The 14,362-nt window shown below is 43.3% G+C and overlaps 1 protein-coding gene across 3 annotated transcripts in view; it reads right to left on the reverse strand.

Moving 5' to 3' along the window:
* Positions 1-28: 28 nt before the first annotated feature.
* Positions 29-14,362, reverse strand: part of irf2b (interferon regulatory factor 2b) — a 22,042-nt gene continuing 7,708 nt past the window's right edge. For 2 of the 3 annotated variants that reach the window (XM_031876437.1, XM_031876438.1), the window contains exons 8-9: positions 14,286-14,323; positions 9,609-13,627 (exon numbers count right to left, since the gene is read on the reverse strand). In XM_031876437.1, coding sequence (XP_031732297.1) covers positions 13,370-13,627; positions 14,286-14,323 — 296 coding nt within the window. In that variant the 3' untranslated portion in view covers positions 9,609-13,369. Of the gene's footprint in view, positions 62-9,608; positions 13,628-14,285; positions 14,324-14,362 lie in introns of those variants that run through there. The other variant, XR_004213825.1, reaches the window with a different exon arrangement.

Here is a 14,362-nt window from a genome sequence, read left to right on the forward strand (position 1 = left end):
CCCCCCCCCCCCCCCCCCCCCCCACACACACACACACACACACACACACACACACACACACCTTTCCTTACAAACTGAAGAATGCTCAAAACAGATACATCACAAGCACAATGGAGTACTTCCATGGAGAGTACACATGCGCAAATATATAAATATATGTACAACAGCTCGTTTACACACACACACAAATCCAATCTTTGTGTTCGACGTTCTCGCAGCGTTTTTTTCATTTCAGCAGGAAATCTCAAACACTTTGTTCTCTTCAGTATTTGGTCTGTTGGATGCATGTTGGTAGAAAGCTTGTCTCGGCATCCTACAAACTTTATTTCATGTAAATCTAAAACCAATGCAGTTTGTGTTGTCGTTTTTAAGACAACTATGACGGATGGATCGTTTGAGTTCTTCTACTTGATGTTCCGTGATGCACATGTACTGCACGGTGACGCGCAGTGAAGTGCTCCAGATTGCAGCTTTTTTCAATCCATGTAAAAAGGTTGACTTGACTCGCAAATATGAAAGTGTGAATATATGACAAAAAAATGTACAAAATATGAAAGAGAGGAGCAACCACAGCATGAGGTACTTTGAAGTACACCTGATTAAATAATCCTTTCATTATTCTCAATGTGCAGTGACAGCGTCAACAGAGAATGACTGTTCCTGCTGCACTCTGCTCAAACACTGATACTGACCGCAGCAGGAATCCTGCTTGGATCCACTTCAGGAGACGCGTTTCTCTTTCATGCAATGCATGCATATGCACGTGTGTTTCTGGTTTGTTTGAAATAAAAGGTAAGGAGGACAGGGTTGTTAGCATTGGCTAGCAACCAATGCTAACAAATCTGAAAAAAACAAAAACGTTGAGCATCCACATGTGTTTTAGGTTCAGTCTATAACAACGCTGTGTGATATCCTTTATTGCTCATGGGACTGGTGCTCAAGAGAATCAAAGTTGTGTTGGCTCGTCCCAATCAGAGCGACATTGATACTTTAGCTGTTTCACAGTGAAACAAATAATAAACAGTTGCTGAGGAGTTGATCTGCACTGATCTGCTGTGCGCACAAATCCCTTCTCCTCCAGTTTGTCTTGAATTACTTTATAAATGTCACTATTTGTGGTGACTTTATTTCTTTACTTTTAATTAAAAACAATATCAAACAAACAAGTGACAAATTATACAGACAAAGGTGTAACACGAAATATACAGACATTAACGTAGGACGTATGAAACAGACGTTATGAGTATTGTAAGTTTCTGTGTGCATGTGAACGTGTGTCATAATGTTGAGTAAGTTTAACAACTAAATAATGATAATAGGAATAACGGTAAGGAAAAGTGAGAAAATGTTTCTTAAAAATAAATACGTAAATCAATCAATAGTAAAGGGTTTGGTGAGGGAAGGAGGTGACTGGAGAGGGATCATTTATTTGTTTCCCTTCTTCCGTCTGTCTTTGTTGTGGACTTTATTTAGCATATTCTGCACGTATTCTTCTGCAGAAGTCCGAGTCTGTCCTTCCCACTCACGTTAACCTGTCGTTTACCTGTGTCCATCTCAACAAGCGGCCGCGCAGGAAGCCTGCGTTTCGGTTCGCTTCCCGCAATCGCGTCAGAGTTACATGCGTTCACAACTGCGCCATTTTTTAGGTGGCGCTGTACAGTCCTGCACACACACACATCTTCCTTCTCCTCTTCAAACAGCCAAACTGTGGATTATAGCCATCGTTTGGAGAGTTGTGGGATAGGAACGGCTCAGTTATTTCTGCTTTGTCTCGGCTGGTAAACGTCTCCATCATAACTATGCAGCTTCATTCATGTTTTCATGATAGTACATCGGGCATTTTAGTTCTGCCTTTAGCAGAGATTCTGTGACATTGCAGCTCACGGGCTGGTCTCGTCCAGCATTCGTAGCTATACCGATAATAATGTGCAGTAATTCGTAGATATCCCACGAATACATTTTGCGTGTTACCCACGTAATCATGAACAAGGAAGTATAAAGGCCGTAAAAGCACACACAAGGTGGATGGGTCTAACAAACACCAATCTGTCGGCAAGGAAACTAAAAGACAACGTTGATTTATTTGTCAAGTAACTTGCGTATTTCGATGAAACTACGATCTTTTCCTGTGGAGAAGTTTATTTTGAAAAGACTATGCTTGTATCAGCGGAAATCGACACTTGTTGCTGGACTTTCGTAGGAAAATTCACGGAAAATGAAGCTGCGCGTTAGTTCATGGAGGACACGGAGGTCATACGCCCCCAGCTGTAACCAGCTGACAGCCAGCCGATTGCATCATAGCTTCCTATCAGCCACGCACCAATCACAGCCCACTCTCACTTCAAGGCGGTTTATTTAAATATGACTCCCTCCTCACTCATTCATTCTACATCTACGCTGTTACAGACTGCTGGCAAAGCTTCGCCTCCTCCACCCTTTCTAGTTCAGAGTTCATCTTTCATGGCAAATGGTTGAAATGTATTTAAAAAATGTACTTCTGGCTCATTCCTGTAAACCTTTGGGGGGTTGTTGCTTGGTGCTCCCCGTCTTGGCTTGGTAGCTGCTAATCCGGGGAGCATTCAAAGAGCGGAGCCATCATCGACAAGTTTAACTGTATTTCCATTTGTTGCAATAAATGGTTCAAATCTATGACGAGGAAGTAAAAACAGCAACCAGTGCGAAGTATCAAGAAGGTGGAAAAAGCAAGAGCAACCCTCAACCAAGAAACATGGTGCAGTCGGCTAACACTCGTACCATTTTGCCCACTAATGGATCAGTTGATTTAATCAACAGACCTGTAAAACTGAGTTTCTACACAGAATCACACAAAAGCACCACTTTGAAGGTCATGTTTACCAAAAATGTGATTTTTAATTACTTGGAAATAAGTCATTCAGCATAAAAAACGACTAATCCACTAAAGACATCAAATCAAAATAAGAACAATGACAGATGAGGAGGCAGCTGTGGAAAACAATGATGACGTGATCTATGCATCGCCTGAACCACACCCAGCGCTCACATCCAGCTCGGCGGGTCAGAGAGAGACAAACTGTTCATCTTTGTTCTGATGTGTTTAAATTACTGGACTTCCTGTTTTCCTCTCTGTCTGTTGTTGCATCTCTGTCTCTCCCTCTTTCCTCCAGCTCTTGTTTTCTTTGTATCTCATTTTCACAAGCTGTGGTTGCCAAGGTAACTCACATTAATTCATACGGCCATCAATTCAGTGCTCTACTTATTGCTATTTACAGTACCTCTCCCGGCCTCTCTCTCTCTCCGTGTGTGTGTGTGTGTGTGTGTGTAAACCTTCGACCTTTATTTGTGTCTGGCTTCATATTTATATCTGGAGTTTGGTTATTCCCTTTTTACTCTTTCCATGCAGACTTTTCATGCTAGCGTAGACACACACACACACACACACACACACACACACACACAGTGAAGTCCCAATTCTCTGCTGACTCTGACTCCTCTCCTCCACACACACACACATGCACCTGACTTCATTATCTGCGCTCTGCGATCAGGATGTCAGCAGCAGCAACCATGGTAACAAGTTAGAGAGAGAAAGAAAGAGAGAGAGAGAGAGAGAGAGTCGAGATTCACAGCCACTTCACACCGATGCATCATTAATGTCATTTAACTCGGCCCTCTGTGACACTTTCTATCTCTCCCGTCTGTTTTCTCCTCTCGCTCCCCCGTCTCCCCCGCTTTCCTCTCACCCCCTCCTTCTCTGGCGTTTGGCTTCTCTCTCTCTCTCTCTCTCTCTCTCTCTCTCTCTCTCTGCTGATGACTGCAATACCTGGTTACCTCCCAATTTCTATGTGTGCGTTTGTGTATGCCAAGACATGTGTTGCTGTGGAGTCCCTGCGAGGGCTAATAAGCGACCGTCTATGGATCTACTTTGTGCATTGATAATCCAGAGCAACACGTTCTGAGCGACCCGCTGGTTTCAGAGGATCCTCTCGTGAGAAATGAATGAGCCTCCCATTCGGCACAGCACGAGGAATCTCTGCTTCACAGATTTATTTTTATTTTTTGCACGCGAGTGCATTCCTGCTGAGCCCCTGCAGTTTGTTTAACTTCTTCAAAGATAATTTCTGTTGTGATATTTCATTCATGGATGAAATGGGTATGAAAAGGGCAGAAAAGCACTTTAAAGCAAAGTGTGAAAGTATAATTAATATATTGGGATATTATAAATGCTCTATTCTATTCATTTTTAAACTACCAGACACATGAACAGATATTATATTCTGTTTACGTTTTTATAAACTGCATCAGTTCGAGGCTTTGCCAGGACAATAAAGCCAGTAGATGTGTTTCCATAGAATGCTTCAGAAGTTTCTCTGGTGGGAGAGGACAAGGCCAGACGAGCCAAGGGCCTTGGTTGATAAATGGTGTTACAGTGCCATCTGCTGGCCAATATTAAAGGACAACATCGCTAACGTTTGTGTGTACTATTTCAAGAGTATATAGTGTTGTATTTGTGGCAAAATGATGATGAAGTTGGTAAATCCTGTAGTGTGCAAGTATACCGATCTGTTCTCGTCCTTTGTTTCTGACCAATCAGTGGCACCCGACAAAGCTTTAAAAAGGCCTTTCCCCTTCTAACACCACGTGTTTCTTTTTTGTTCTGTTTATTGAATTTACTTAATAACTATTAACTATGTTTCCTCCTTCATGAGCTAGGGTTGTTACATGTTGTAATGTCTGGAGAGGTCGAGATCGGCTTGTGAGGCGTGGGTGCACAAAGGAAGACGACAAGCCACCTCTCTTTCAGCTGGGCAGCAGCCTTGGCCCCGGCAGCCCTGCTGACTATGGGAATTGTAGTCAGTTAACCAGATGGCATGATGGGTTGTAGTCTCTGCTGCAACCACTGGGAGGGGATGTATCTCCCATTGATGACACTCCCTCTCATGCCATCACAATGTCTACTGGTTTATAATTCTGTATCTCATCTTTGTCAACTTTGTTTCACTTGTCTATTAACTTTCTCAGTCATTCCTGTTGATTTTCTTTATTGAACACAATTAATCTTCAGAAATGCCTTCAAATACCAACATTTGGTCAGTGCACCCCTTAGTGTCTGTATGAGACGCACCAGGTTTTCAACTTACTCCAATGTAAAGCCATCAGCGTCAGTGTGAGACAGTCAGAGCAACTGATGTGGTATACAGAGTGAGAGAGTCTTAACTAATGTCAGTTACGTAACAAACATATGCTACTTAGATTACGTCAGAAACAAACTTATTTTTTTGCACAAGTAAACCGAAAAATGAGGTATGCCTACATTAGAAGTTCATATTGAAAAGAAACTGTCCATGTAACAAGCGGAAACTGTAAATTTTCCTGTGAACACAGAACTTTATTTTGAAAAGACTCAGTGAATGTAACGAGTAGAAACTATACGTTTCCTGCAAACAGATGTTTATTTTGAAAATGTATGCTCATTTTGAAAAGACTGTAATGAGCCGAGACTGCGTTTCCTGTCAACACATGTTTATTTTGAAAAGAGACTATATGCATGTATCGAGCAGAAGTTGTGCATTTCCTGTGAACACAGAAGTTTAATTTGAAAAGCCTGTGCATGTAACAAGCGGAAACTGTTTGTTTCCTCTGAATACAACTTTATTTTAAAAAGACTGTGCATGTTCTGAGCATACAACTGTGTTTCCTGTGAACACAGTTTATTCTGAAAAGACTATGTATGTAACAAGGTTAAACTGTGCTTTTCCTGTGAACATGGAAGTTTATTTTGAAAAGACCCTGTGCAGGTAACGAGCCGTCCGACACATCCAAAACTGACGCCAGAGAGGAACCTAGAGCATCATGTGTGAAGTTTATAGAACCACTGACCAAGCGTCGGTATCTGACGATTTGTTGCACAGATCATGAATATTATTCTTTCAGCACGATGACACTTAGAGGAGTGCTGCTGGTGGCGAGAGAAAAGGAGGAAGTCAGGTGACTTTTTTTTAACAATGACCGCAAAGAGCAGTTACAAAAATAGTTTTTTTTTGTTGTTGAATGTGTAGGACTAGTTGGTACTGGTGGATCTCTGGGTCTTTAAGCATATAACAGAGCTGCTATGTTAAGTCTTCTTGGTGCACTGTACATAACAGGAACTTGGTGTCTACAGGGGCACAACAGCTGATTTTTTTGCCTAACTATTACTCTGGCCATGACTACTGTTTGTCACAATGCAATGAGATTATCAGGTTTCATAAGATATGTCTTCCTTTCCTCCTACTTTTGAAGAGAACTTGGCCTGCCGTTACGAGCCTGGAAAGAAAAGCACACGGCACTTTGAGCTAAGGTCTGAATGTTTTGAACGTCCAGCAGCCGGCACACTGAATGTCTCAGTGCTTCTTTAGAAAAAGAGGTACACACACTACAAAAGCTACGAAGATCCCTGTTTGACAGAAAAGTGAGAGGTGCACTGCACCACTTACCTCTGAGATCTCGACAAAATTATTTTACTGCTCGAACTGCTCGACCATGCGAGGTTTTCTCCATTATCCTGCATCATATCGGAGCGGCACATCGTACCCGTAATTTGGAGAGGAACACGCTGTTATTTGTTGGTCGTGCAGCGCTCTGAGCACATTTAAGGCCTCACCAAACCCAATAAAACAGAGTACTTGACTCTTAAACGCATAACACAACCCCCTCGCGCGTGTTCGTATACATCTGTGCCTTTGCTACGTTATGGAACAAAAATGCAAATCCGGCCATATTGTGTGGACTGCTGTGAAAAAACTATTATTCAAAAATATGGTGCGACGTGCAATATGACCACTATGTCATGCCAGCATATGTAGCAGATATGGAAGACTCCTTGTGCTCCCCATCTGTGGCTGAGCCGTAACACATCTCAGACCGCGAGGTGGATTGAAGAAATGATTACATTTCATGTCCTCAACATCTTGGCTGTCAGCGCCCTGACCTCAGGTCACCTCTCCTACTGTATCCCCCCCCCCACTCTTTCCCCTCCGTCCTCGCTTCCTCTGAAGTCAGACGAGCGAAGTTAGAGGACGGGGAGGACACTGACACTTTAAAACACACACACGTTCAGCCAAGCACAGGGCCACAAACGGACAGGAAGCTCATCGCCGCTGAGAAAAGTGAAAACACATTGCACACGTCATGCCCCCCCCCCCGATACCCGGTTCTAAACGGGAACCGATAAGACAGAAGTAAATACCCGGAGTATCGTTAAGGTCCGGAGTTAACGGTTCCGCTATCGGTACTTTAGAGGTTACGGAGTGAGATCTGTCTCTGTGTCTTTGCAGGAGGGGATGAGTTCTTTACTCTGACACACACACACCGACTCCAGCTCAGTACAGCGTGAGACCCTCATAATGGCAGAGAGAAGAAAAAGATCCAAAGTGTGGCTACATTTGACTCCAGTAGATGCTGAGAACTGTCATCTCAGAAGCAATAAAACCCTCACAAGTAAGGGAGGTAACACCAGCAGTCTATCAAAACATTTAGAGACATTCATGTGCAGAAATGCTCAGTTTTCTACTGTTTGTCCAGGAGCCGTCCATCCTCGTCCACTGCAGCTAACGTTAGCGATGCATTATGGAGTTTGGTAATAAGAACAGGCTGATAAATGAAAGCTAATCGCTCGGCTAAAGTCATTTTGTAGATTGTTGTTCCGAGGCTGCAGGCATTGAAATATGGTCGACAATGTTTTTGCCGTTCAAGAAAGACTATTTGTTGACATAAAGATAATAAAGCAATGTTGATTCTTTTTTAATTAATTGTCTTTTTTTTCTCACAAAATAATCAAAAATAACCAACAAAAAGATGTCAACTTAAACATGTTTGCGGTGGCATTTTTAGGTGTAAATGGTCGGGCAACAACCACAAATGCAAAACCTGAAATGTTTACATTTTGATACATTTTGTTGCCCTCCCGTCAGCGTGTGATGGCGGGAAAACACCTGAAATACAGTTCAAACAGACAATCAGGGGGCCCGCTTACTGCATTACACTCTTCTCTCGTCCTGACAAGGCCGCTGAATACGATGCACAGACAAGGCGCCAGTGGTGAGATGGCGACATCTGCTGGACGTTTTTGATATTACACACATTACAGTATAAAATGACTTCCTCATGAAAAGTAAAGAAAAAGTGTTCAGTCTAGATTTTGATGAATTGATATTCTTACAACAAATTAAACATACAAATCTGTCTCACGTGTTTCACATTCCCCCTTACAGTTAAAACATTGGTGATAATCTGACTGATTACGGAGCTTTCACTCCATCTCCTGTTCTCCATGCACCTTATGGCTGCGCTGTTCATTCGGGTCGCTCAGTTTAACTGTATTGTTTTCATGTTTGACAATTCTCTCACAATAACACCACCAAGGCATCTCCTCTGTTAAGCTAGCAGTCTGCCTTTTATCTCCCTTCTGGAAACCCACCGGACGTTAAATGTGATTGTTTTTTACCACAGGTTTGGTTTAAAGTGTTTACTCTCACTTTAACATTCAAGAGGCAGACTTTCAAATGTATGCTGAAGATAATCCACTTATGGTGACCGCAGTTAGTATCTTATTTTATTTTCTTACAATAAACACTACCTTCTGCCATTACGAGCAAATTACAACAGTTCTCGGCAAATAGCCAAAAAGGTGACGAGCGGCAGGTGTGTCATCCACCTTCATTACCAAAGGCTCCGCGCATGCGCATTGTCGTTTTCACCACACCACCGACACCTGACTTCTCAAATGCGGAGCTATCCCCACGTTAAAGGCATCTCAAGCCAAACACAAAAAAACTTTAAACTTCTGTATTATTTTTATTTTTTAAATGTATTGAATTATATTATAATGTTAAATAGCAGGAACACATTGTTTTATTTATCGTCGTGCTAATGCGTTTATATTTCCGGGTCACTCAGTTGGCCTACCACTCTTATAAACCATCGACATGTGTTGTTACTGGCTGTCATTTTAACTAATCTTACAAAAAAACAACCTCAGATTTAACAACATTTCTTTATACATGTTCATTGTTACATCCATCTCAATAACTTCTTAGAGAGTCTTTTTTTTTTTTTTTTAAAGATGCCATGTTGCCAGTGTCAAATGTCTAAAGATTTTTTCATGTGGTTTTAAAATGTTTATGTAAAGCTTAATCTCCCCTCGGGGACAATAAAGTTAACTCTATTCATATATATGACTTCATAACCTTATTGCATATAATTCTTATTGCATATAAAATCTCTATTAAAATAGAGATTTTATATTTAAAGGCACTGTTCCTCTTTTGGCACTACCACAACATTTGTTAAAATACCCATCAGGCACTTGTTCTAGTATCAAATCCACCAGAAATAAAGCTGCAGTTTAAACGTCTGGACACTAGATGGCAGGAGTGAGACGTCACCACAGAGCCGACTCCTGCTCTGATTGCAGACCAGTTGACCTACCAATCTAATCCATTACATCCAATATGGAATTATGACTAAATCATATCTGTGGATAAGTTTGTCCAGTAATTGTATTTTGTCACGGTGTTTAAGTTGTTTCTTCTTCCCCTGAAAATGAAAGCAGAGGACTTGGTTTTGCAGAGCTCACTATCGAGATAACTCAAGGTTCAATGTTGGTTTATTGTCGTTGTGCAACGCAGAGCTGGATAAAAAACACGAGAGGATCAACTGTGCCATTGTCCACTGAGAAACACTTGTGTTTAAAGTAGCACGTTTGAAGAAGTTGTGTCAGAGGGAATAGAAAGCAGAGGGACTTTCTGACATGACTTCCTGTTTGTGGTCCAGAGGACTGCAGATTTTTAAAAAAAAAAAAGAGGTTACAAAGGAGCTCGTGAAGGAGAGCATAACACAGCAGATATATATACACACACACACACACACCATATAAAACACAGACTGTTTACTATGACTAACTGCATGAGGTCAGCAGTCGCCAAGGAAACCGGCGAGCGATCCTTGGAGGCCTCAGAGGCAAACAGGAAGTGGAGTGAGAACCGAGAACAGCAACAGAAACTGAAACAGCAGAGAAGCGCTTCGGTTAAACCGGAGTGAGCCGTGTGTGAAACGAGGAGACATCTGCTCTGACAAGAAGACAAACCACACACTCGGAACACACAGACCCTTCGTTACGTTCTCGTCATTACACACGCTGACTTGCACACCTTAGAGACACGAGGCTTTGTTTCTAATGTGGAACGAGGGCTGAGCTATATCCTCGTTCTTTATTCCAGTAAGGAAATACGTCTTCAACATGGACATTTGTTTCCTCAACAGGTGTGCAAGTTGTCAGAGTGTCTCATGAGCCATAAAGCTGGACTCTGATCTCTGCCCAGTATAACCCGTCAGCAGTCATAAAGCACACAGCCCTCAGAATAAATATCAAAACAGTCTTTATTCAGATTTACATGTTGATTCACAAGTAGTTTTCATTGCGTACAGAGAATAAACAGTGGAGACGCGTCGCGGCGACAAAGAATGTCTTTTTCTGCATTGGTAGCTGAGCGGTTTGTGTTTTCCTTTGAACTGAGCGGTGACATGTTCCTTTGAGACACACCTCGCCTAAAGCTAAAGCAGCCTGGAACTACATGATCGGACACTCCCCCCCCCCCCCCCCGACAACAGCGTTACATCTCGTCGACATCAACCTTTGGCTGCAGCGACATTCCTTTTACATACACGACACATCGTTGTAAGTGCACTTGAGTGATTCCTTGCGAGACCTCTTTCTGTTAAAGGCTTTTGAGGCAAAGTAAATTACAGAGGGGGGTCAGCATATCTGAATATTAAAAACATTGGCTCTGGTTTACAGGCCTAATGTGGACCATGCTGTTTGTATGCAGAGCAACACTTAAAGCGCTTAGTAATCAGGCACATTTTGAGTTTCACAAACAATGAACAGCGTCTGAGCATCAACTACAGGGTTGTGATGACCAACGGTTACTTTTTAAACATCACCTTCAGGGAGGATGTGATCACTATGACATCATTGCCAACGATTAAAAAAAACATAAGGATAAAACCACAGGGGTTACTAGGTGATGACAAAAGGGTTAGCATCATAAACTATGAAGAAGTGGAACCAGGTGGAATAAACCAATCAGAAGGCACATGGAGAGAAACATTTGGTAAAGCGACGTCTGCCATCAAGTGAGAGCAAACCCCCCTTTGGTCCTTCCATGGATCCACAGCAACGTGCTCCAGTGTACGTCTCTAGTGGTCTGTCCTAGATTCCTATTGTCTTCCTGTTTGGAGCGAGGACTGTGCTTTAGCCTGCTAGCTGCTAACACAAGTAGCTTTTCTGATACACTCATAGGTCATAACCTAACACGACATTTCATGGTGCTTTTTATAATTTTTCTTTTTAGATGAATTCATATGTTGCTAAGCAACATTGAGAACCACCCAGCTTGCTTTAATAATACCTTGTAAAAACAGACAACAAACATCGAATATCTTCCATTTTGCAGCCACAGTTCATCATTCTGTGCACACATTTGCATTTAAGGCCTCAAAGAATTGAATATCTTTAAAGACTAAAGTAGATTAAGGCGCGGGAAGCGAGGGAAGACTTGGACTGAGACGTCCGTGCGCTAGAGTCAACTGGGAAACGGGAAGAAGAGACAAGTTCCACTTATAAACAGCAGAGCCTCTGCTGATGACCCTCTGAGGAGCCTCTCCAGACCACACTTCCCTGTTCCTCGCTATCGCAGCGAGACGTTCACGTCAAACGTGGCGGATTGCACTTCGCTTGCTGCTGCTCAAGTTACGGTGGACGTCTGAAACCCTGAGATTCAGTCTCCTTCCTCTAAACCCAACACTCTAACATATATGAGGATGTTTGTCACGATGAAACCCAATCAGCCAGGTCGACACTCGTGCACAAAGACTCCTCCTCGCTCCCAAATAAAGCGCTGCTGCCTCGAGCCACAGACGAAATTCCTGACAACTTCCTGCATGTAGCAGACTAAAGCACAGGTAGCCACACTCTGTCAAAGGCACACATCTTCAATAGGAACTTTTCTCTCTCTCTCTCTCTCACACACACACACACACACACACCAAAACACACCAAAATTCCATCACCAAACCAGGCACCCAGCCTCTGTTTTTGATTTGGTCTGTCCCCATGGCACACAGACAAACTGCTGTGTATGCTGTCTGCTCAGTGGAGCGTGCCAACACACACACACACACACACACACACACACACACACACACACACACAGTAAGGTGCTGAAGCGGCTTGCAGGCTTACATACATATGAGCTATGTACATTATTAACGGCAGGAGGCCGGGGAGAGGAGAACACAAGGATGCATTGTTCACAGTCTGTCCGTCCGTCTCATCAGTGAGTCTGTCGTTCTCTCCGTCCGTCTGTGTGTTGGTGGGTTACGTTGTCCTGAGGTTCTCCAGACAGACAGACGGCTGCTTTCCCCTGCAGGGGCCGTCGAGGGCTCCAGGGTGATTGTCAATCTTTATCTAGAAAACAACAGCGTGCCTTTGATTCTTCTTGCAACTCGCTGCTGGTCTGCCGACAGCATTGGTTGCTTTGTTTGTTCCGTCGGCGTGCGCCAGTAGAGCGTGTAGTGCCACGTGTCGCGCTGACACTACTCTGGGTTGGCCGGCGATCTGTTCTAATACTTCATGGTGAGTACATGTAGATGACGTTGTGGCTGAATCTGGCAATTTTAGGAGGTGAGATTTGCAAAAAAAAAAAAAGAAAGTAAAGTAAATACAAAAAACCTTCCTATGATGAACAATGATGAACAATGAGTTTGATTGGAGACTGTATTCGGTCTAAAGATCCCAACCCAGCGGATGGGCGTGAGGATGTAGTTTGAAACCTACAGTAAGGCAACACTAACTCAAAGAACAACTAAAAGCCATCTTTCATTTCATAAAAGTGTCAAAAGTCTTTCATTGGGCATAAAGCATGTTGAAGTGTTAGCACAAAGCAGCAGAGGACACACTCCACCAGTGACACGTGACTGATTATGGTTTCTAAAAAGGCCAGATATATAGATATATCTATATACACATAGTCCAGAACGGATGTGGACGGGGACGACGGTGCGACTATGATTTCCACATGTCTGCATAATTGATTCTACCCTCGCACACGGTGACAGATGACATTTACGCCACGCACTCAGACGGGTGCAGGATAATAAAGTGGTCAACCAGTCAGTCTGAAATCTGAGAGAACCCGTCGCCCAGACGGAGGCTACAAAAATGTCAAAGGTTTCTGTCAGTCGGCATGTTCAGGCCGCACGTGGCCCCCCCGGTGGAGAAAACAAAGCCTCTCTGTCGTTCCTATGCCCTGGAAGCAGCAGTGACACTCCCTCGCCCGGGGGTCAGAGGTCAGGAGGGAGTCACGTCCGAGGTCTTCATGATGACGCTTGCGCGCATCTCGTGGCTGGCCGACGCGAGAGAGTTCTGGCCGTAGTCCGGCGTCCAGCCGTCGGTGTGGTAGCTGATGAGCGGGGTCGGGTCCCGCGTGCTGGTGACCCTGAAGTTGGGCTTGCTGGCGCTGACGAAGCTGTCCATGCCGGGGAGAGAACATGTGGGAACCCTGAGAACTGACGTGTTGTAGTCCTGCCTCCAGACTGTGCTGACACCCTGTTCAAACGATGACAAAGGGAGAAGGAGGAAATGTACGTAAGCACAAATTAAAGAGCCACAAAGGCTAATATATGACGCATGCTGTGGTAAAGCACCACCGCAACCAACAGCATGGAGCTGAATCAGCACCGCTGTGATCCAGGAACAATGTTACAGTACATGCATGTTCACAGGCTGTTGTTATGAAATGCATTACATGTCAAAAGTTTCAATGTTACTGCATCCAAGAGCCAATCACTGCATTTCGTATTGACTGCTATTATTAAGAGCATATAGTAAGTAAATGTTTCTACATTACAACATAGATAAGACCCCTGTACTCTTACCACTGATAACGGTAGTGTGTGTGTGTGTGTGTGTGTGTATGTTCACCGTGGGTACAATGTACTGCAAAGGACAACCTCAGATCAAACTGTTAATGTTTGACAGACACAGTTCCTGACAAGGCCCTCCCTTTTCTAAGTCTCTCGCAACATTACAGGAAGGAACACATGCACACTCTCACTCACACACTCACTCACTCACTCACACACACACCCTGTTTCAGCAGTAAGGTTGTAGCAGGTAGACAACTGTTTATCTGAAGATCAGAGCGGTTAATGATTCATTCATCACTCTCTTCTCCGTGTGTTTGTGTGTATAATGGAAGACTCACGTCTTTGGTGTCCTCTGTGTCACTGTCTGTGTCGCTCCCTGTAGAAATAAAGAAATATATATATATATATATATATA

Source organism: Anarrhichthys ocellatus, unplaced genomic scaffold (assembly GCF_004355925.1).
Source record: "Anarrhichthys ocellatus isolate YVR2014 unplaced genomic scaffold, GSC_Weel_1.0 scaffold109, whole genome shotgun sequence".
Taxonomy (NCBI): Eukaryota; Metazoa; Chordata; class Actinopteri; order Perciformes; family Anarhichadidae; genus Anarrhichthys; species Anarrhichthys ocellatus.